Below are 24,193 nucleotides of genomic sequence, written 5' to 3' on the forward strand. Positions count from 1 at the left end.
CGGCACCTCAGTCCCCTTTATGCCCACGTTTGCGGCTCCAGACAACTTTATGACAGAGGTGGCACGGGATTGGAATAATGATCGTACGTCAATTTATCATCAATTCTCAACAGCATTGCGGGCTATCGCCCACTTTTAAAAGGGTCGCTGCCTAGCCCTGCCAACCCTCTGCAGTGTGTGCCTCCGGTTCTTCCTCATCCATTACGCACCTATAAATAGACATAAGGGTGGTGTGGCTATAAAGCGAGCGTGTGGCATGAGGCCAGCTGAACGCTGTGCAGGGAAAATTTTGGGTGCGCTGTGGACGCAGGGTCTTGTGTGGGGGTTGGACAGCAATGCCAGCATGTAACCCAGGAGAAGAGGCAGTGGTGTCACCCACAGGTAGTGATTGTCCTTGGTTACAGGTAGTGTGGTGTTTAGCTAAGATGTGCCAGCGCGTGTGCCTTTCTAATGAGGGTTTGTCCCAAGTAAATTGTTAGGGGGGTGACGCCAGACTCTTGTTACCATTTTGGCTTAATAGTGGGACTTGGGAGCCTCAGATGCATCCATGCATGCTGCCCCTGCCCTTCCCTATCCTTTTTTGTGGTTTTTTCATGACTTTCGGATGTTTTCCAGAATTCCACAAGTCATCACCTATGCGGAGCATCGATCCCATACAAAAATGCTCAAGTCCCCCATTGACTTCAATGGGGTTCGTTACTCGAAACGAGCTCTCGAGCATTACGAAAAGTTTGACTCAAGCAACGAGCACCCGAGCATTTTGGTGCTCGCTCACCTCTATTTATTAGCAATGCTATAGAAATGTGTTGTGCTGCACCATATATGTTCTGCTCCTTTGCCAGTAGACTGGCACATTATTTTTCTTTGCTTAATCAGTAATAAGTTTATGCTATGGTCTTACCTTGTCATCCAGGCCATGAAAATGTCTAGTGTTTCTTAACAACATTACCTGCATTCATCTTTGCCAGATGGAGACCACACAGAGAATCCTGTTTTTTTCTCACCTTGAGCTTCAGGTTTTAATCATTCCGTTGCAGTTTACAAGGCTGATTTCATAATTATTGCATTCACACACCCATTGTTCGGAGTGCTATGAATGAAGCCTTTTTACCATGGTATGCAAATACGATTTAGGAAATGTGGAATGGGGGGGCACTGCAAAATGAGAGATCCTGTTTTCATTCCCATCATTAGGGAATTCTTCTGGGGATTGGGATGTTTCAGTCTTAACTACAAAGAAAAAAAAAGATTTTACATAACGAGTTGCATGATGTTTCATGACCAATAGATCCTTTAAAAGGAAGTCTTTCTAGTGTGCGCCTGTGTTAAAGGAAAGCAGCAAGCAGTTCAGCAGCGTGTTAGCACAGTTTTGCAAACATGGTTACGTCTTACCCTCTTCCTGAAGGTTTTTCTGAGATTGAAGTATTCGGCATTGGTACGGCTCTTCTGGTTCAAGGTAAGATCTTCATTTTGTACTCGGTTTTTATTTTTAATGCTATCAGATTACTATTTTATGATTACTTCTCTGCTGCCTATACAATCTGATGCAGAGCCAAGCAACAAATGTGGAAACATAGTATTTATCCATAAGAGGCAGCAAAATGTGGAACATATTAGTTTTCCTATTGACTACTTTGTATTGCATCACATTGCTAACATGAACAACTGTTTCACATATGTGAAAGAATGGATTATTATGTCTCTGGTAGTACAAGCGTTGTGTCTCACCAACTTGTCAACAGGAGGTTTCACACAGCAAATAAATTACATGTACAAAAACATTATCCACTATAGAAATCATCACATGAACACAAATGAATGCTGTCATTAAGGCAAAAATACAACAAATACAGATGTAACATTGGCATAAAATGCAGGAAACAGGTACAAGATGTCAACAAACAAAGAAATGTTTAAAGTCAACTGCATTCTGTATGTCTTCCTTTTGTCTTGCTAATCTTTGGACAGCGACATGATGATTGATGTCACTATTCTTAGTATTCTGCTTGCCCATATTGATGCTGCATGGGTCTATTTGTGAGATCTGTTGTACAAGATAGCGTGTCTATCCGCGAGCGCACAAACGGCAACGGCGTTTTTACGCCCTCTCCGTATAAGCGAGTGAATGGGCATTTTCCCACGATCACGGCCAGCATTTTCTTATCCATTCACATGACCGTGAGTGTCATTTTTAGCAAAAAAATACCTCGCAACCCAGAAAACCCTCGCTCTGCCAAAATCCTCAGGATGCCATCCAGTGCCTAGATAGAGGCACTTGTAAGCTTTTCGCAGCGTTAGACACTGCAAAAATGCCTCCCCCTCCTGCTCCAGTATTTTTGCAGCGTCTAACGCTGCGAAAAGCTTACAAGTGCCTCTATATAGACACTGGAAGGCATCCCGTGCCGTTTATGCACTCGTGGGAAAGAGCCCTAAGTTTAGATATTCTCTAAGTGTAGACATATATTTTGTCATGTACTATCTGCTGCACTTAATGCCCATTTGTGCTATCAGTATACTTGTAATGAACAAGCAAAATCCCATCGGAGGATCTTTAGAAGTGATGTTGATTGCAAGAGGGATTGGTGCTGATCAATATATCGATGCCTTGTTAGACGGGGTAACCAGGGCCCAACAAGCAGCAAATGAATGCTTTGACTATGAATAACAATGTAACTACTGGTAGAGATTGATTTCAGAAAACCTGCTTTATGATTTCAGTGTTGCCTTTGGTGATGATGGCTGATTTGTTTCTTGCAGCTCTGCTGGGGTTCATTTTAAATGGTCTGACAATCCTTTCTTTCTACAAAATCAGAGAGCTCAGGACACCCAGCAACTTGCTTATAATCAGCCTGGCGATGGCAGACACTGGACTCTGTATTAATGCCTTTGTAGCTGCCTTTTCCAGCTTCTTAAGGTAAAACATCCCATTTATGTGATTCCAAGCTAGGCATATCTACTCATGTAATCAATCAGACAAGCTGGTATATAACATGCAGTGTTAGTTATAAGGAACCTCTGCAGAAAAAAGGTATACATCTATGACACTTGATTTGTAGACAGTCAGAATATGACGGTCACATCAGTTTTAGTGTGTAAGCTGAAAAGCTGGCCTGTTTTAGGGTCTATTCACACAGCCATGTGCTATCCATGTATTCCCCAGATAGCACATGGCTCCATAATAAACCATAAGGATATTCAGATCGGCAATTTTTCACACAAACTCTGTGTGCAAATAGGTTGTTGCATCTCCCCTTCTCATTCATTTTTATGGATGAGGATAGAACATGTACAGTGCCATGGAGTCCGTGGAGACTGGGCATCGATGCATGTCCATATGCTGTTTGATGCATGTTGGGCGCAACATGGATAGGACCATGTGAATCCAACCGTAGGGCAGCTTTACATGGGCATATTCACAATTGCAACATATTTGTACTATGAACGAGTCTTTTTTGCACACGTATTGGCGTATTTTACTGTACTTTTTGTGCTCGCAGGGCATGTGCATTTCCAGAAGCAGAAGAAGACGGCCCAATTTAAATGTTTATTTAGCCTAATGATTTCTAGATATGTTCTTTTCTCACAGAATTGCACAGCGTATTGCGCACATTGCACATGCATTTGCACAACCATCTATAGACTTCTAAGTATGTGCAAACCCATTGACATCACTGAGTTCTATTCTCTGCGTATTGTGCACAAATATGCCCATGCGAATCCAACCTTAGAGTCTGCTCCTTGACTCTGACACAGTAACTGAATTGAAGATCGCCCTCTGATGAGGCAGACAAGCTTCTTAGATGCAACACCTGGCTCAAATTTGACAACACCAATTGACAGTAAACAGTGAAGACCACTTGACAGATTCATTGTGCTAGAAATCAGATCTAAGAAGAGCTCATACAGGCGAATGGAGGGGAGTATGAAAAAAAGTGGCAATAGAGTCAGCAGGGTTGCAGCTGCAGAACTATGCATCCTGCCCAGTCGGTTTTACAGATAGACAAGTCTCTTTCAAGGGTATTCCAGTAAGATAACGTTATCCCCCATCCACATCCATCCTTTGTTGATTGGTGGGGATCCAGCCATGGGGAAAATGAATGGGAGAACCAGAGATAGCAAATAGCTATTTTCAGAGCCCCAATGAAATTAATAGAGTAGTGGACGAGCGTGCATGCTGCTGCTCCATTTATCTGCCAGTCTCTCAGGGGACTGGGGATGATGGAGGTCTCAGTGATCTAACCTCCACCGATTAGCTAATTATTCCCTACCCTATGGATAGAGAATAACTTTATCTTACTGGAATACCCATTTAAGCTTACTTGGCAGCTTACAGCTCTTAATGAATGTGGGACCAGAGTGAACTTGGCGTTGTCTCAGTCTCTGATCTTTGGTTACACTTTCAGGCAGGGATGACAAACCTTTCTCCCACCCTCAGTAGAGGAACACACTGGGAATTGGCCTCATCCACTTACAAGATATACAGGGCCTTTTCTGGTCATGAAGAACTCTACCTGGCAGACTCAAATAATACAACAGTCCAGTTCTGGATCGAGACGCTGGATGCTGTCTGTAACTGCTCAGCAGGATTCACAGGGTCTTTACCTTCCACAGTACTTGTCTTGCACCTGACAAGTACTCTTCACACTCTCAATACACACATTCTACTTACACCTCGCAGTGCATCAAAACATCTTATTATATATGTGACACCCAATGCAACTGCATTCATGCAGCCATTCAAAGACCTCACCAGTCCATTGTGCCTGCTTGTACATAGTGCAGACATCACAACATTTAAAGCTGCAGTTCCTGTGCATTAACAATACATTGAGAGATCACATAAACACAACACTAACGTCCAGCTAGCTTCACTGGTGATTCAAATACCTTAAGAGCACACCAAAAACAGATTGGGTTTGTGCCAACATACGCAATCCCTTTCAGAATGCGGAGCCCGGGGCGAACAGCTGAGGAAGCTGCGGCTATCTAGGCATTCCTTCTGCACTGGCTGCTACAGGGAGGATGTAGTATTACAGTACAGCCTTTCATCTGAATGGCCATCCTGTAATACAAGGGAATATTTTGGGTCATAGAGGAAGGAGAGGTCCCGAGTGGAGGATCTCATTCTATGACATTGATATGCTCTAAGAGGGAACACAAAGGGACTCTGTCATGTTCTAAAAGCACCATAACCTATGGAGGCTAGGGGTGTACTTTTTGTACTTACTTGTCCCCCATACCCGTGCTGTCACCTTGAAGATTCGAGGTCTTATGAGTATAATTCTTTTCTTCAGTCAGTGCATATGCATTGCCATACGAAATAGTGGAGTCAAGCTCATAGACAGAGCGGAGACTTCCCAGAGCGACAGCGCAAGAACAGATAGCTCAGTATAAAAAGTACACCCTTGGAATCCTCGGGATATTTCATATAAATACTATAACTTATTATGGTGCTTATAGGGCATGACTGAGTCCCTCTAATATCATGTGCTTTTCTCTGTATGTTTTCCAACATTTATTAACTAAACTCTCTGTGCTTCCCAATAGTCCCACTCATTAAAGTGATTCTGTCACTAGGCTCCTGCTGTCCAAACAGGGCAGAATGAATCCAGGACAGGTAGATGATTACCCTCATGTATGTTGTATTCTGATACATTGCAATGATTCAAAATAAACAAAATTTAATGTTTGATTCAGAGCTGAACTCTGAGTCACAGGGGCCAGCTCTCCCCGCTCCCGTGATGTAGAGTGACAGCTTTCACCCCTTTTTGTATTTACCCCAAAGCATTTCAGAATAAAACATACATAGGGTAATGAGCATACCTGTCCAGGGTTCATGCTGACTGTAGTTCGACTAACATGAACCTAGTGACAGAATCCCTTTAAATTTACAGGCTGAAACCATCGTTTGAATACTGTATAACTGTGTTGCCTTGAGAAAGGACCTACATGTGAGCTCTCTAAAGTGTCGATTCATACATGATAGCTCAACATTATCATTATGTTTTTTTATTTCCATGTGTCCAATTGTAACTTGGTTTGAATTTTGATAAAAACTGGAATTTCTCATGATACAACAGCAATATGTTCTTGCATCATCCAGTAAAAAAAAATGTGCATATTAAAGGGATTATCCAGGCAGACAAAAATTGTGTTCAATGTGGTAGAAAAATATAAAAGATTACATACTCATCTCACCTGATCCCCCACCCCTCCCGATTCAACACTGCCTGCACTGCTGGGCCCTTGACTCTCCCCACTTTCTGCTGCAGCGTTGATTGAATTGATCAGGGAAATGCGGTGGATATAGTAAATCTTGACTTTAGTAAAGCATTTGACAAAGTATCTCATACCATACTTATTGAAAAAATGAGCAAATATGGGATTGACAAGACAACTGTTAGGTGGATTTATAACTGGCTGAGTGATCATACTCAAAGAGTAGTCATAAATGGCTGCACATCCAAGTGGAAGAATGTATCAGGTGGGGTACCACAAGGCTCTGTCCTGGGCCCAGTGTTGTTCAACATTTTTCTAAATGATCTGGAGAAGGGAATTGATGGGAAACTGATCAAATTTACTGATGACACAAAGCTAGGAGGGATAGCTAACACTAAGGAAGAGAGAAAGTATTCAAAATGATCTACAAAAGCTTGCACAGTGGGCAGTGACTAACAGAATGGTATTTAACAAGGAGAAATACCTTACATCTGGGCGAGAAAAATGAAAAAAATCACATACAGAACGGGAGGAATTGGACTAAGCAGCAGCACATGTGAAAAAGACTTGGGTAATAGATCATAGACTGTACATGAGTCAACAATGTGATGCAGCAGCCAAAAAGGCAAATACAATTCTGGGATGTATTAAGAGAAGCATAGAGTCTAGATCACGTGAGGTAATTACCCCCTCTACTCTTGCTTAGTCAGACTTCATCTGGAATACTGTGTCCAGTTCTGGGCACCCCACTTTAAAAAAGACATAGACAAACTGTAGCAAGTTCAGAGAAGAGTTACCAAGATGGTGAGCGATCTACAAATCATGTCCTATGAGGAATAGTTAAAGGATCTGGGAATGTTTAGCTTTCAAAAAAGAAGGCTGAGAGGAGACTTAAAGGGGTTGTCCTGCGCCGAAACGGGTTTTGTTTTTTTTTCAACCCCCCCCGTTCGGCGCGAGACAACCCCGATGCAGGGGTTAAAAAAGATCACCGGAGAGTGCTTACCTGAATCCCCGCGCTCCGGTGACTTCTTACTTACCTGATGAAGATGGCCGCGGGGATCTTCTCACTCGGTGGACCGCAGGGCTTCTGTGCGGTCCTGATTGGCTGGAATCGGCACGTGACGGGGCGGAGCTACACAGAGCCGGCATCCAGCACGAGCGGCCCCATTGAGGAAAGAAGAAGACCGGGACTGCGCAAGCGTGGCTAATTTGGCCATTAGACGGCGAAAATTAGTCGGCTCCATGGGAACGAGGACGCTAGCAACGGAGCAGGTAAGTGAAAAACTTCTTATAACTTCTGTATGGCTCATAATTAATGCACAATGTACATTACAAAGTGCATTAATATGGCCATACAGAAGTGTATAGACCCACTTGCTGCCGCGGGACAACCCCTTTAATAGCTGTCTACAAATATCTGAAGGGCTGTCACAGTGCAGAGGGATCAGCCCTATTCTCATTTGCACAAGAAAAGACTAGAAGCAATGGGATGAAACTGAAAGGGAGCAGACACAAATTAGAAATTAGAAAAAACTTTCTGACTGTGAGTGTGATCAATGAGTGGAACAGGTTACCACAGGAGGTGGTGAGTTCTTCTTTAATGGAAGTGTTCAAACAAAGGCTGGACAAATATCTGTCTGGGATGATTTAGTGAATCCAGCACTGAGCAGGGGGATGGACCAGATGACCCTGGAGGTCCCTTCCAACTCTACCATTCTATGATTCTATGTCACCGAAACCAGGGAAATGTGACTACTAAAGCCAGTGATTAACTATAGCAGTCACATGTCCCATTGTTGGGATGTCATTGCTGTAGAAGGAAGTGGAGGGAGTTAGGGAATCGGGCGCCATTGAAATGTAAGCAGTGGGAGATCAGGTGAGGTATGTTTTCTTTTGGTTTTCCACCACAGTGTGCATCTTTCCAAAAAATATTGTTCCTGGGTAACTCCTTTAAAGATATATATATATATATATATATATATATAAATATATATTTTAATTTTTAACATGAGAACCTATATATGATGGTTGGAAGATAGATGGTACCTGTCACAGCAATCCATCGCAGCCAACAAATGAAAAACATGCATCCATTAAATGTATACTTGTTTACTAAACATGGGAGACTATGGTGATGGATGGCCAAAGCACAGCATCTGTCAGACGTATATGTGGGGTTTCTTTTCATCTCACATCACATATATCAGGATATGTCACATCAAGGCAGGACACATCTGCATGTGGCTGAAAAATCTACCTTAAGGTACCTTTACACGGACAATTATGAATGACCTTCGGCCCATGTACACCTAGCCCCTGGCAGGGCACTGAGCGACAAGTCACTCTGTAGTCACTAGTCATTACATTTCCCTGGGGTGAAACAGAACAACTATTGAGCAACGTCACGGTCAGTGTAAACAGGAGTCGTTCATCTCTGAGTGACTCCCTGTTTGCAGTGAATGGAGAAGGGATCTCCAGCCTACTCCACCTTCATCTTCTGACAGACTATTACTATCAAGTAATGAACACCTTATCAGGTAACAATTGCAGGTACTTGGCAGCAGTAAGGTTGCTGTCAATGAAGAATGGGCTCACTATCTTCATACCCCACACAGCACACCACACCATGACTTTCTGTGCACCAACCATCTTGGAGGGATCTGTCCAGTGTGGGTTATTTTGTGCACCTCCCCGATCACGTAGAAGTTTGCTTCATCACCAAACAGTACTTTCTCTGCGAAACGTGGTTGCTGTGACACTCATTCCACAAATTCAACAAGGCGATCAGGATCATCCTCATTGAGATGATGCAGTAACTGGATCGTGTACGAGTGCCATTTGTGCGTAGCCATTAGCTTCTGATGGTGTTTCAATTCACCCTACTTTCTAGTGCCAGTAACCAGGTGCTACAATGTGTGCTCTTGCAGAAGGATGCCAGGACTACTATAGTTGTTGCTTAGTCTGTGGCAGTTTTGTTACATCCACTTTTGGCAGGTCCAACACAGAACCTGTTTCGCGAAATTTGGCAAGTAATTTGCCAACTGTGCCAAGATGGATGGTCTGTTAGGGTAACAACTTTTGAAATCTGCTGCAATGACTCAGGTACTACACTTCCCAGTGATCAGCACAATCTCTGTCCTTTCCTTGCGTGCTAATCCACAGCCATATCTGTGTCTGTAGCAAATACAAAATTGCTAATAACTTATGTCGAAATAAAGCTACGTGACATTTAAGCACATATTTGGATTCCATATCTGATTTTCTATCAGATACATATGTCACATGCACCCCTTCCCATTTGAAAATATCAACTTGGTTCCAAGATGGTGGCTTTCAAAATGGCTGTCATGTTGGACACCACACCTCACAGATTTGCCCCCTCCCCCTTAGCAACATGTCAAATACATTTATTCTGTCTTTATACCTTTGGACCACCCTGCACATAAAGGACAAAAGCAGTAAAGTGTGAGACTGTAGGATTACACTACACAGATTTTGCTATCACATAGAGCCTTGTAGCCCACATGGGAGGCATATAAGCAAAATGCTAGGATACTTTTAAGACTTATTGCAAAATTGATTCATTTGACATTTTAGAATTACTGATACAATTATAAGCAACAGTTGAGAAGCTGCACAGAGTCTTGTTTTGTGTCTGAAATATTTTTTATTACGTCTTCCCACTCCCATAAAACCTTTCTCCCACCCCATTTCCCATACCATGTAATGTTGTAACCTTGTAGCATACAATAGTACAATAAAAGAAACTGAAAAAAGAAAAACATCTGTGTCGTATTTTGCGCTCACAACTATAAGGTGTTAAAAAATCATTAGGACTTGCAAATAGTCCTGGAAAGTCTTTCTTTGTCATCAATACCCATACATAGGAGTACGCCCAACATTTCCTCTAAATGTAACCTCCGTGGTCGAGACATTCGGTACAAATGCAGTATTCTTCATTTTATAACGCACAGGTCCCAACCCAGGCATGTTCTATTTCTGACCATATACGGGAGCTAACCCTGTGATTTCATCCATTCTACCCAGAACTTTGTAAACTTATGGATTGCATTTGTTTTCAAATAGATTCCTTTTACCAGCGATTAACCAATTCTCCACAAAAATGTCTTATTGTTGGAGGGTTTTTATTTAGCAATAATTGTACAATTTTTCTGTACATTGTTATTTTTCTGCAGCCTCCAGAGGCAAATTATTCACATACCAAGTACACGAACCAACGGGGCGTCCTCTTAAGTATCTTGGTATATAGAGTTGGTAAGGTACACCCCACACCAGTATCCCCACAGTTTTGGACGCTTCCACACTAAGTGAACGATGTCCGCTGGGCGCAATTTACACTATAGAGACCACTCTGCCCAATGCTATACATCCTGCATATACATCCTTTTAAGGTGGTGGCTTGGCTGACTACAGACAGCGCGGCTCCTGCTCTAACTGCCATGAAAAAAGAAACCTCAGGTTCTGTCAGTTTAATTCCTTACATGCCACAATCAGCAGCAACTGCAGCATGTAAGTAGATGACAGGGGGAGGGGGCTCCTACTGTCATCTATTGATACCCTGCAGTGAGAATGCAATGTACCAATGGGCTCCCATGGCAGCCGGAAGACTAAGAAAGGCCTCCATGTCTGTCATGCAACTCAGGATTTTCGGCCCTGTCATAAGCTGCTGTCATAGGCTTAGTAGAAATGCGGTATATAAGAAATGCCATGTACTATCCTAGTGATCGAACGATTGCATCTTCAAATCCCCTTCAGGGACTAAAAAAAAAAATCAAAATAGCTTAATTTAAAAAAAATAAAAAATCAAGTTAAAAAATACTCATTTCTCCCCACAAAACACCTTTTAAATGCATAAATATTAAAAGGATTTTTAAGAAAGCAACACATAACAAGTATTACCATGTTCGTATAAACACGGACAATGAAAATAGTGTTATTTATCTCTGTTCCTTTTATTCACCTTTCAAAAATGTGAGAAAAAGCATTCAAAAAGTTACATTGACCTCAAGTTGGTACCAATAAAAATCACAACTCTTCCTGCACAAAACAAGTCCTCATAGTCTTCTGAGGCCAGAACAATAAAAATGTTCTGGGTCTTAGAGCTCGAACCCACTTGCGTTCTTTTTAACGCTGCGTTAACTCTAAGTTTTTCTAACGTGAATGTCAATGTGAACTTCTAAGGTAAAAAAAAAACGCATCGCAAGTTTGTGTTTTGTGATTTTTGTGCAATACGTTTTTAACATTAGAAAGTCCCATTGATATTCATGTTAAAAAAATGCAAGTGGGTAGGAGCCCTTAGAATACAGCGTCACTTTTTTTCCCTCTTTTTCTTTGTGCAAAAGTAGTAAAAAATTAAGAAATCTCTATAAACTCAGTATCACAATAATCGTGCCGATCAGATAAGTAAGTGATTTTTACTGAATGGTGAATGCTGTAAAGCAACCCAAACACAACGGTGACATTTCTGGGTGGTTTTGCCATCTCCCGTCCAAAGAATTGTAATAAAAGTTCAGCAACACATTATATGTATCCCAGAGTGCGGCTATTAAAATTTACAACTTGGCCAAAAAAAACAAGCCCGCATTCATCTATGTCAACGAGTTATTGGTCTTGCAATGCAACAATTAAAATTTCTTGGTCTTTATGGCACAAAATAGACCGGTCAGAAGAGATTAATCAGTATAAAAATATAGGTGATACATTCCCTTTAAGGCCTAATGCAAACCATGTGCACGGATTCTGTAGGCTGTATGGCTCCCATACCAGGCTCCATTGAGTGCCATATGTGGAGAGCTATTCTCCCTACAAGCAATGCTCTGCATGAAATCTAAGTCATACCATGGTACAGCAGGAGTCAGAAACTGGCATGATTACTGTATTAATACTGCCTTCTTTATAATGCTGACATAGGCAAAAAGTTGTTCCTGGCATGCTATTGTTTTTTAACTTTGCAGGTATTGGCCCTATGGGTCAGAAGGTTGCCAGGTTCATGGATTCCAGGGTTTTGTAGCTGCCTTGTCAAGTATCAGCTCCTGCGCTGCAATAGCATGGGATCGCTATCACCAGTACTGCACACGTACGTTTAGCGGCTAATAGCCAATCACATAATTGCTATGGATGTATTTGCCACACATATGTTTTGGCATGAACTGCTATGTGATGATATGTCTAAGGTCAGCCTCAGTGTATAACTCAGTATAACCTTTGCAGGTAGTAAGCTACATTGGAGCACATCGATATCTGTGGTGTTGTTTGCCTGGGGGTTTGCTTCTTTCTGGTCTATGATGCCACTCTTTGGATGGGGTGAATATGACTATGAACCATTGAGAACATGCTGCACACTGGACTACTCGAAGGCCGACAGGTAAAACTCTGTGATGACACTAAAACGCATCAGCAAAGTAACAGAACCTACGTAGTTCTTGTTATACCTTCCTCTGGGTGTACTTAGGAGAGTTGTGAGCTTCTCATCACCTATCTGGGAGGGGTAACTAAAGATGTATATCTACGCAGGCATCAAGCCTAGGCTAGGTGCACATTGGACGTAATGAGAGTTGCGCCCTAGAGACTCGGAACCAACTCACATTGGAAAGCACATGGACACATGTTCATATGTTGTCCAATATACACAGACTCTGCAAACTGACATGCATGGGTATGTCCTACTTATCATCTCTGAAATGGACAAGACTAGGACATGCCTTGAGTTCTTTCCAATAGACCATGGGTCCGTGTGAAGAACACCCATGTGTGTAGCCACATAGGCTATAATGTGGACATTGTATTGATAACGCATCACCCCGTGTACATGGTCCTAATGTAACACCATCTAAATTATTGTGTTTTTCTCTCAGTTGTTCATTTGCTATCTGCCTGACAAAGGGGCTGCTGGGCTCTTAAAGAGAACCTGTCACATCCCCACAGTTATAGTGCAGTTAGAAGATGTGACAGGGAGGTGGGTGGTGTATTTTTTTGTACTCACCTGCTCCTGCGATCCAGCACTGTCACCCTCTGAGTCCCATGCTTGTGTTCTTCCATAGACTTCTATAGGAGAAAAGAGTCAGAGTTTTGTGCCACGTACCGATGTCAGAGGGGAGCACCGCTGGATCATGGGTGAGTATAAAAAAATACATCACCCGGCTCCATGTAACATCCCCTAACAGCACCATAACTTACTTTATATGGGGACGTGACAGGTTCCCCTTAAAGCTTGCCAATGTCATTTTTCTGGTTAGCCAATAAAGAGATCAACTCTGTAATATGTTTGACCTTTTTTATACAAGAGCCTTTACCCCACATACATATGTCTTAACCCCGTAGTGACGGAGCTTTTTTGCTTTTTTCCATTTTCGTTTTTTCCTCCTCCCTTTTAAAAAATCGTAACTCCTTTATTTATGCGTCGACGTCGCTGTATGAGGGCTTGTTTTTTGTGGGATGAGTTGTATTTTTCAATGGTACTATTTATTGTACCGTATAATGTAATGAAAAACTTTTTAAAAAATTCTAAGCGGAGAGAAATGAAAAAAAAATGACATCCCACCATCTTTCGGTGCGTCCTGCTTCTACGGCGCACAAACTGCAACAAAAATGACCCAGTAACTTTATTCTATGGGTCAGTACAATTACTACGGTACCAAACTTATATAGTTTTTTTTTTTTGCTGTTCTACTTGTATTATTTTTTTTAAATATTTAATTTTTTAAAATTATTTTCTATGTCCATTTTCTGCACGCAATAACTTTTTTATTTTTCTGTCAACATAGTTATGTGAAGGCTCTTAACGCTTTTTATTACATTTTTTCTTGGAGATAGGGTGACCAAAAAAGTGCATTTCAGGCGTTCTTTATTTTTTTTTTCGGACCACGTTTACCATGCGGGGTAAATAATACATTACTTTGATAGATCAGACTTTTACGGTCACAGCAATGCCAAACACGTATTTTTGCTTTAAAGGCCGCGATCGGCTGAATGGCCAATTGTGGCTATTGCCCGTGGGTGTCAGCTGTAATAAACAGCTGACGCCCACACTGTATGGAGGGAGATAGCGACGCTATCTCTCTCCATACACATCCTGCAACAGCAGGACGTAAAAACACTATAGGGCCATCACTAAGGGGTTAATGGGTACATGGATAGGAATCCGCTAAACCATAGAGCTTCAAGAGTGCTGATGAACTTACTGAATGATTTCTATAAGAAAATGTTTCACCCCAAGAACAGGAAATCAGATGTGGTCAGTTACATGTACATAAAAAGTGCCTTACTTATCCTGCACTAAACCTGCATTACAGACCAGTGCTTCATTCACAATTCTATTCAAAGCTCAAATCTCCCAACATTTCCTGCTTTTTTATTGTTTGCTCTGGTGAATACCTGAGGCTGGAGAAACTAATTGTTCTACTTCATTATCGGAGAAGTCACTAGGGAAAATAGAGCATTTACTGCTGCGTTTTTGACTTGCACTAGCTTAAAAAATCTACCCATTATTTCCCTTAAGCTACAAATACACAGCAGCGTTACTGCTCTGCAAAACCCAGGAGGAGCATCACTGATTACAGCCAGCAGAACTGAGATGTCCAGGTGCCGGCTGTCATCTGCATCACTCCTCCTGTGTTTCGCAGGGCAGTAACACTGCATATAATAGCAGCCTGAGACCTTATTCACATGGCCGTATATACGCAGTTATTTAGCTGCATCCAACAATCACCAAATCCACCACCATCTGAAGAATTGGATTCCAATGTAGATGATCATTTAGATAAACGATTTTTAGTTGCACAAAAAATGCGTCGGCAAAAATAGCAGATCGGTGGTCGTTTTTGATCGTCAATTTTATATGCTGCACCCAAAGCTAGGTCTTGCCCTATCTTTGGCCGAGATATGCTGGAAGCACCCATAGACTTCCATGGGAGATGAAAAAAAAGGGAGTGGAAGGGAGTTTCACTGAGTCCAATGCTGGGAAAAGAAGTCAGCTGCCCCTATTTAAGCATTAACAGTCATTCCGAGGAATTCTGCACTGCAGTGTATATTTTAGCCGATACACTACAGCCGCCCCTGTGAATGGCAGAAAACACATGGCTAAAGATCGGGACTCAATTGTGGCAATTCTACATTCACACAATTTTACAGCGCGTATGGGTGACCATAAAAATGCATACGGTCGTGTGAAAGAGCTCTTATGGAAACTTTCTATAAAGCCAATTTCACACAAACGTGTATTTGTGTGTCCGTAACATGGCTGCAGATCCTGGTCAACCATGGTCTGATTGACCAACTCTATAGTATTATAAGTACCTAATCAGCTGTTATTTTAGGTCATCAGACCCACAGTCAAATCCAGACTTATGGCCATATTATACTTGTGTGAAATTGATTTAAATAATGAAAAAAGGTTTGGCACGATGTTAGCCAGTAGAGCAAAATGTGATTGTTCCCAGCAAGAGAAACCAAGTAATCTTGTAGATATGATACCTTTTAATGGCTAACAAAAATACATGATGTTACAGCGAGCTTTACTGTTATAGTAGAACAAATGGAAAGATCTAGATCATATGGTGGTTAAAAGTCATAAAAGTGCAAAGGTGGAAAGTAATTAAAAAGCTACAAAATTGACAATAAAAATGTTGTAAATCCTTTGATTTGTTAAGAGTAAAAGAGTAATGTCATACAATTATAAGGTGATTCCATCAAGAATAAAAAGAAATATTAATGTAATCATTTTTTGTGAAACATTCATTTCTTTTAACAGAAACTTCATCTCTTTCCTTTTCCCCCTGGCCTTCTTTGAGTATCTCATCCCTCTCTTTATCATGATGACTGCATACCAGTCCATACACCAGAAGCTAAAGAAAAGTGGCCAAGTGAAGGTAATGCGCCCTCCGGCCTGAGCCTCCGCATGAGACCGCTCATAATAAGCTTGTTTGGGAATCAGAGGATAATCGCATTTAACGAATACAATCAGCTATTTTACCTTTTCAGTTTTAAGCAGTTGAATTTATGCTGATGTAAGAGCTGGAACATTTATGTAACTTGTTCTTTTGAATTTCGCTTTGAATGCAGCTTCAATACCTTCTGGATGACCAGAATGAACTTTCTTTGAGGTCTGCTTAAAATTCCCCAAATTGGCTTGATGTTTGAGAAAAACAAAGATGAGGATAATAGGATGATCAGAAAAGCTTCACATTCACTGCAAATGGCAATGAATACAAAGCTAATGATAGTTGTTCCTAAATGGCCTGACTATTATGGGAAAAAGTTACTTAACACTTAAAAGTTTAAAGGAATTTCTTTTCAACCTTTTTCATACGTGATAAAAATCTTATGAAATGATCAGAGGTAAAAACGCTATTTTACAATGAGCACACAACAGTTTCAGTGTCTACTAAGTATTACGCGCATCAATCCACATCCATGTCGATTGGCATATGTTACATCAGGCCAAAAATTCAGCCCTTGATAAATGATCCATAGGCTGGATTTGCACGAGTGTGCGTTTTTGCGGAATGGATGTTACGTACTTGGGCGTGCATTGGCATATATGGCTTCCTTCACACAAGCTATGCGTTGTCACGCAGGTCATATAGCGTAAAAAAAAAATTGCAGCAACCCTGCATTGCCAGTATCTAATTCCGAAAGGAATTAGTGTTTTCTCATCTATTCACACGGCTGCATCGCGTGAAAAGGACGCTGCAGCGGTGCTCAGCAGAATGGCACCATTAGCTTAAACAGCTAAATAGAGCCAGCTGTCTTCTGCAACGAGCACCAGAGCAGACAAACTCCCTCCCCCTCACTTTTTGTGATGGCCTATTTTTTGACGCTGCGAGGAAAAATCACGGCTAAAAATCATCAGCGATTTGGCTATTTTCAGCCGTGATTTTTTTCTCGCAGCTAGAAATAGCCCATGTAAATGGAAGCATTGGAACTCAATACTTCATGTGGTCGCAATTTTCTGGTGACTTTTTCTCGCAGCTAATAGGTGTGAGAAAACGCTCGTGTAAATAAGGCCTCATACTGTACTTTTCGTACGTGCAAGTTGTGCGCACAGAAATAAATGCTCAACGATGCTCTCAGCCATTGAAATGGCCTATTAGTGTAATCAGTTCAACATGTGCTCTTTCCCTGTGTAAATGCAGAGGAAAATTGAGCATACTGCATATTTTTTGGCGCAACCGAAATGCGGACGAAAAATACGCGCATGTGAATGAATGCATTGCAATCAATGTGTTCTATTTTCTGCGTATAGTGTGTGCACAAATTGCGCTTGCGTGAATCTAGCCTTAGGCTTTCAGCTTTATGACGAAATAGAGCAAGCCATCCTTAGAAAAAGACAATAATTCAATAATTGTAAATTATCTCCCTAGGTGAACACCAGCACTCCTGTAAAGTCACTGATCATCTGCTGGGGACCCTACTCGCTGCTATGTTTTTATGCTATCATTCAAGATGCAACTGTCCTATCTCCAAAACTACGCATGGTAAGTTAATAGCTGTACATATTGCCCTGTGACTCTAAAGGGCACCTGTCAGCTGGAACATCCTGTCCAACCTGCTGGCACCGTGTTATAGAGCAGGAGGAGCCGAGCAGACTAATATAAAGTTTATGCAGAAAGATTCAGTAGAACTTGTATGTGATTCACTGAAACCTCTGCACTTTCTGAGCTTAGAGGTCCAGTGGGCAGAGCTATCAGTGATTGACAGCTGTGTACGGCTGTGTATACAGGGGAGGCTGTCTGTCAATCACTAATAGGACCACCCATTGGACTGTTTAGCTCAGACTATGCAGAGGTTTACCCCTTAGTGAACAAGCCTGTTTGCGCCTTAATGACCAGGCCAGATGTTGGAAATCTGACGTGTGTTACTTTAACATAGAATGACTCCGTTAAGGTTTTGCATATCCAAGTAATTCTGACATTGTTTTTTTGCCACATATAGTACTTCATTTAGGTGATAAAAATAGAGCCATAGAATTTGTGTATATTTATTAAAAGCGCCAAAATTGGGAAGATTTTGAACAAAATCGTCATTTTTTCACATATTCAATTGCAATATCTCAAATATGTACAAACATACTGTCCAACTTTTTGATAAGACATATATTTCCATCAGTTCACTTTATTCTAGATGCACTTTTGAAAGTATCCGTAAGGGGAGACGAAACTTTTACTTTTTTCTAACTTTTCATTGACTTTATTGCGATCGCCAGTATTCGGTGGATATTGGAGATCTTGTGACCGGCCGGGGGGTGGGGGGCTTTCCACGGCCCCCCATGGCAGCTCCAGGTTGTCACCTACCCCCATGAGCTGGCAGCCTGGAGCTGGCAGCCGCAGGGCTCTAATCCCCATAGGAAGCATGTTTTTACGTCCTCGGGGATTAAAGCCCAATAAGGCAGGATGTAAAAACATTATGGGGTGGTCACTAAGGGCTTAAATGAATAAAATGCTAGTTATATTGAATCTTTCCCTATAAAACTATATATCAGTCTGCTTAGCTCCTCCTGCTCTTTAACATCATAACATTGTTCTAAAACATCTTTAACATTGCAGGTTGGACAGTGTGCTGAGCTGGCAGATTCCCTTTAAATAAAAAATTAAAAATACATATAAACTTGACCCATGATATACAGCATTGAATGGTTGCAAGGAAAGTTAAGTGAAGTTTAAACAGCTCATAGATGAACGGCTGCCAATCGTCATTTGATTTTTATGCCTGCTGGAATGAATTACAAACAATTCTCATAGGTCGTTCAGTCGCTGTTCCGTTTATCACAATCCAGCGATAAACGGAATCATAATCTTTCCGTGTAAAAGGTCCCTTAGTGGTTTGCATATAACTCTTCAATGACGTATTGCCCCAGCTTCTGCAGCAAAGACAACAAAAGCAAAACCCAAAACAGCAGAGCAGAAGTATAACATAGGTTAGGGTCACATTAGAGTTGGAGGCTCTTCCACGGATCTGGCATAAAGTTTTATCTCCACATGCCGGAACCTAAACAGACCCCATTATAGTCAATGCAGTCCATTCGTCATTGTCTGGGTCCGACATATGCCAGATCTGGCACTTCCGGTTTTCTGCTGTTCAGAAAAAAAGATGGTAGTGTGAACCCAGCCTTAACCCAGCAGCCATCAGCTACAAAGAGAGGATGAAATGTAAAATCTGCTAATTCTGCACCCTTCGAATTGTCTAATTCTGATGATACAAGAGACAGGACAATTATACAAGTTTCCAGAAACTTGACAAAATCTTTTTTATTAAAGTTTTTTCTATAGTAACCTCCTAATATGAACTGGTCTTAAAGGGGGTTTCCAATCATGGACAGTGATAGCATAGGATGTGTGACTGCCAGGACCTCAACTGGCCCTGAGAATGAAGATGCCATAGCACTGCCTACCACTGTAGTCCCTTTAGGCTGTATTTGCCTGAGCGAGTTCCAAGAAACTTGGACGGATATCGCAGCGATTTTTCCTATTTTTGTGATGCATTTTACCCAAAAATAGGGTATCAGGAGATTTTTCGTTCTCGCATTCGAAAAAGCTTTCATACAAATTAACCTATTGAATCAATGCGTTATTTTCTTGAACGAGTTCCATCCATATCGCAATCAGATAAACTCACAATGGAAAATAGTTTGTGTGAATACTGCCATACCAGGCTCGGACAGGCTCACGGGGGCGTCCATGAATCCTTTGGCTGGCCCCTGTATTAAGAAATGAAAGATGAGCCTTAACAGACTCTGCACACCACACAGGCACTTGCTGAATACTGGGATGCAATCCCTCCCATCCTCTCCTGCTACTGCAGACCTGCGCACACGTTTACAGCTAGCCCATGTACTATTACATCACACTGATAGTTCGAGCACAGGAGCTGTACCTGCACCATCACTTGATGATGCCAGCTCTAACGGCCAGGATCCACACCATTTAACTTCTCAAATGCCACAGTAGGAACCGCAGCACATTGGCATAATTTTTTAAAAAATGTAAAAAAAAATGAAAAAAGGAGGATTATTTACTTTTTTTCCCCATCCCGAAATGCAATAAAAATCAATCAATAAATTATATATGGCACAAAACTACAACTCATATGACTTTGGCAACAAAAAAATAAAGAATTTTAGTTCTTGGAACATGGGAAGGAAAAAAACAAGAACGAAAAACTGAAAAATGGTGGATCATTAATGAGTTAAGTGTAATTCCACTGTTGTTGTAGGGTGGGCCTCCAGAATCAATGCCACTTTGTGGGCTCCAACCACTCCAGTCTGACCCTGCCCTTTACAGTTTGTTTGACCACCAGCAAAAAGAAAGTGACAGCATATCTTAGCAATATGCCATCACTTTCTATGGTGGGAAAACCGTCTGACTCCTTCCTGACCACATGACATAAAGTGGGTATGTGGAGCAGGCTCAGAAGATACGCCTGCTCCATACGTGGTGGGAATCTGTTGTATTTTACATTGGCAATGGCTACAACTGTAACTAGTTCTCGTCACGTCCATTTGACCATCCATCATACCCACATCACACCCTATGACACGATCATGGAATGCTAATGGGTTCACATGGCAGCCTAGGGACTAATGCTTAGCTCCACTTAAACGTTTTTAAATATTTTTCAATACACTACATGGTACATCCCACAAAAAAACTAGCCTTCATATGCCTATATGAAAAAATAGAGTCATTGCTCCTATAAGACGGGAACGAAAAAATGTAAATAAAAAACTGAAAAATCTCTTTTTGAGAGGGTCAAGACAAATGGAACTTACAAAATGATGTTTTGCTGTGGACTTAAAAATAGCCAAATCCCAAATAAGCCACATTGCAATATTTTAACTGCAGGTTTATTTACCTGAGACAATGAATGGTCCCTAGATTAGACTTGACTATTACTAACGACCTTTCTGGGTGCCATTATTTTGTGCGTTGTCGTTTCCCAACTTTTTTTTTACAAAACTCAGGAGCAATTGCGGCAAGATAATCCTTCCGAGAGAATGCGTTGCTGATAACTGCACCCAACTAGTGGAAGAACTACATGGTTATTGTTAGCATATATGAAGGTGAACAGCTCGTTGGGCCCAAATTCTTATACACCTATATCTTCACAGATGCCTGCAGTATTGGCGAAGATGTCTCCTGCAGTGAACGCTTATGTTTATGGACTGGGAAATGAGAACTACAGAGGAGGTATCTGGCAGTTTCTCACGGGACAAAAAATTGAAAAAGCAGAAACTGACAACAAATCTCATTGATTGGCTATGGAGACCTTGCCCTGTGTCATCCATAATGCACAGTGAAAAGTGATTTTGAAAATGTGGGTAATATTAAGTCAATCTGTAGTGTGCAGTGCTTCCAAACATCTTCCGACAGTCATAAGCCACTTTCGTTTAATACCATGCAAACTTACTGAGTCAGTAAAATCCAGCAGGTACAATAAAAAGGGGCATCTGTATACAGTTTCAATTTTCTCTTGCACGATTTTTGATTTACAAATATGTCATGTTTAATTGGTAGTACAAAGAAATTTATTGGCAGAGTTTTGTTTTATTTTATTACATAAATTTAACCCGATCTCTAAGTGTGCACTAGGCAGCTGTCTACTCTGCCCACCCCTCAACCAGGCAATGAGGTGACCACAGTGTACCATGCATGTCAAAGGCATGCAAATGATAGCTCTAAAGTACAAGGATACCACCAAATTACTAGCCATATGTGCTTCTTGCACTTGTGTGATATCGGGAGCAAGGAATATTGGGGCTGAATTTTGCATGAAGTTATGCATAACATAACTAAAAAAATAGGTTACATGCCAAAAGTAGCACAAAAGAAAGCAACTGATTTGGATATTGTACCTATATTTATTTTCCTAAAATAAAATGTAGAAATCACCTGCCATGTAGGAAGCAGTGCAGAAGTTTTTGAAATTTTGTGCCTTATTTATACTTTTGTGATCATCACTATCCTGAGGATAGGTCATCAATAGTATTTGTCCTTTAACCTTTTTGGTGGCAGAAACCGGCTGGCTTTTATACATACGTGGTGATAATGGAAGAAGCAATGGCTTTTTCCAAGCAGTCCAAAAATGATCACTCTTTGGGAGTATTAACATGTTGTGAACTGGAAAGTAAAAATGAAGCATTGGCTTTTCACAAGCTGTCAAAATTTTTATTCCATTTTGGGGAGTAGCAACAATATTGGTCTCCTGGAAACTGAAAAAGAAAAAGCTTTTTTACAAATAATAAGCTGAAAAAAATTATCCCTTTTTTGGGAATATTAGCTTGATCTGTGGTTGTGTTGGTCGGGTAGTGTAGGGGTGGTATATCAGAAGCAGCCCAATCTTAAACAATGGACAGGACAGGAGATCTGCAGTTATATAGGCCTGGTAGTAGTAGGCATCTGCAGGTGTGGTGGACTGGTGGCAGTAGCAAGTCAACAGCAGGGGTCATGGTGGTAGTAGTAGGGAGTCGACAACAACAATGGCAGATCTAATCAGTGGCATCAGGTACAGGGGTTTTAAAATAGATCCATGCCTGATTTTCACAAACATGAGTTCTCTCAAGCTTTTAGCAGACAATTATGTTCACTTAAGGATTAAGAGGCCGCCTGCTGTACTGAATACCCTCTTTGATGCTACATTGGTAAGTGGATAAGATAGTGTACACATGGCAAACTGGGCCAGTACTTGCCAATATTCCAGTCTGCTGACCAGAAGTCTAGGGGTCTAGGCTCCGGGTATCTGCCAGAAAAAGGCCACAGTGCAGGTATGAATGTACCTGGTTATTCATGTGATGGTGAATATGCCTTCGGTGATCATGATATGTGTCATGTCGGGATATTGGATGTAAAAACTTTGTCATCATATTTTTCAAACTGAATTGACTACTGCTGCATTTTGGAATGGTAGCACTGGCAGAGGTAATGTAGTGTTGACTCAGAGAGGAGAGTGGTCCCTCAATTAGACATGATTGCAGCAGGTGTCTGCTATTTGAAAGTCATCACAAGCTGCCTGCAAAGCTTCTCTCAATAATAAACCAATTTTGCCTCCCTCTTAGAAGGCAGCAAAAAATTTCCCCATTTTGGTTTTATACCGAGGGTCAAAAAGTGTGGCTATCCAGTAATTATCGCTTTATTTCATGCCAACAATACGGCTGTCAGTCTGCAAGCAACAAAGCATACAGGTCACCTTCCTCACCAGCATTCCTGAGGGCCTGGTTGGTTCCAACTCTGCTCCATATTGCCATGGTTGTTCATCGTCATGGTTGTCATCATCACTGTCATCATGTTCAGTGCGTGCCTAGTCCCTTCCAGTGATAACTCCATCTCCAAATCCACCTGGATCCAACAGGATGTCAGACATCATTTTAGTGGGTTTAACCAGGACAAACTGCTAAAAGTTCGGTTTGGCACAAACCCGAAACGAGGGCAAAGTTCAACAAGAAATAGGATTCAACTGTTTTAGTTCAGTCAACTCTACTTAGGACTGTTATGTAGATGTTAAGGTTATTGCAAATCACATACAGGAGCTTTATTCTCCCATTGATCTTTTAGACATTTTAGGAAATAGTAGGGATTGTTTCTTCTTTGCCTTGTGACATGATGCTGTCCTCCTTTTGATCAAAAAGACGTACATTATTGTTACTGAGCAGCAATGCCTTACTATGTGCAGTAAAGTTTTACTGTTTTGACATTTATCTTTTTCATTTACCCAACCAATGGTCATTCCAATTTTTTAAAAATGAGGCAATTGTCATGAAAATTGGCCAGTCCTTAAAAAGAGAGTCATTTATCAGCTCCCACTCTGGATAGCCGACTGCTTATACCGGTTTTGTATGTTTTTTCAATGGAATAAACTGCTGTCAGATCCTTTGTTAGCGAAAAGCTAAAGGTTTTCTTCCAATATGTTACCGATTGCCAAATTAGCAGAGTATCAAGCCGGCTTGGAGAAAATCAATGTGACA

The 24,193-nt window shown here is 41.2% G+C and overlaps 1 protein-coding gene across 1 annotated transcript; it reads left to right on the forward strand.

The window, feature by feature from the left end:
* The first annotated feature begins 1,284 nt into the window (after positions 1–1,284).
* RGR (retinal G protein coupled receptor) lies at positions 1,285–21,671 on the forward strand. Its single transcript, XM_066598735.1, has 7 exons — positions 1,285–1,456; positions 2,758–2,914; positions 12,195–12,316; positions 12,451–12,604; positions 15,989–16,106; positions 17,601–17,714; positions 21,344–21,671. The coding sequence occupies exons 1-7, from the start codon at positions 1,378–1,380 to the stop codon at positions 21,485–21,487; spliced, it is 888 nt and encodes a 295-aa protein (XP_066454832.1). The 5' UTR covers positions 1,285–1,377; the 3' UTR covers positions 21,488–21,671.
* Positions 21,672–24,193: the final 2,522 nt, after the last annotated feature.

This window comes from Eleutherodactylus coqui, chromosome 4 (assembly GCF_035609145.1).
Source record: "Eleutherodactylus coqui strain aEleCoq1 chromosome 4, aEleCoq1.hap1, whole genome shotgun sequence".
Classification (NCBI taxonomy): domain Eukaryota; kingdom Metazoa; phylum Chordata; class Amphibia; order Anura; family Eleutherodactylidae; genus Eleutherodactylus; species Eleutherodactylus coqui.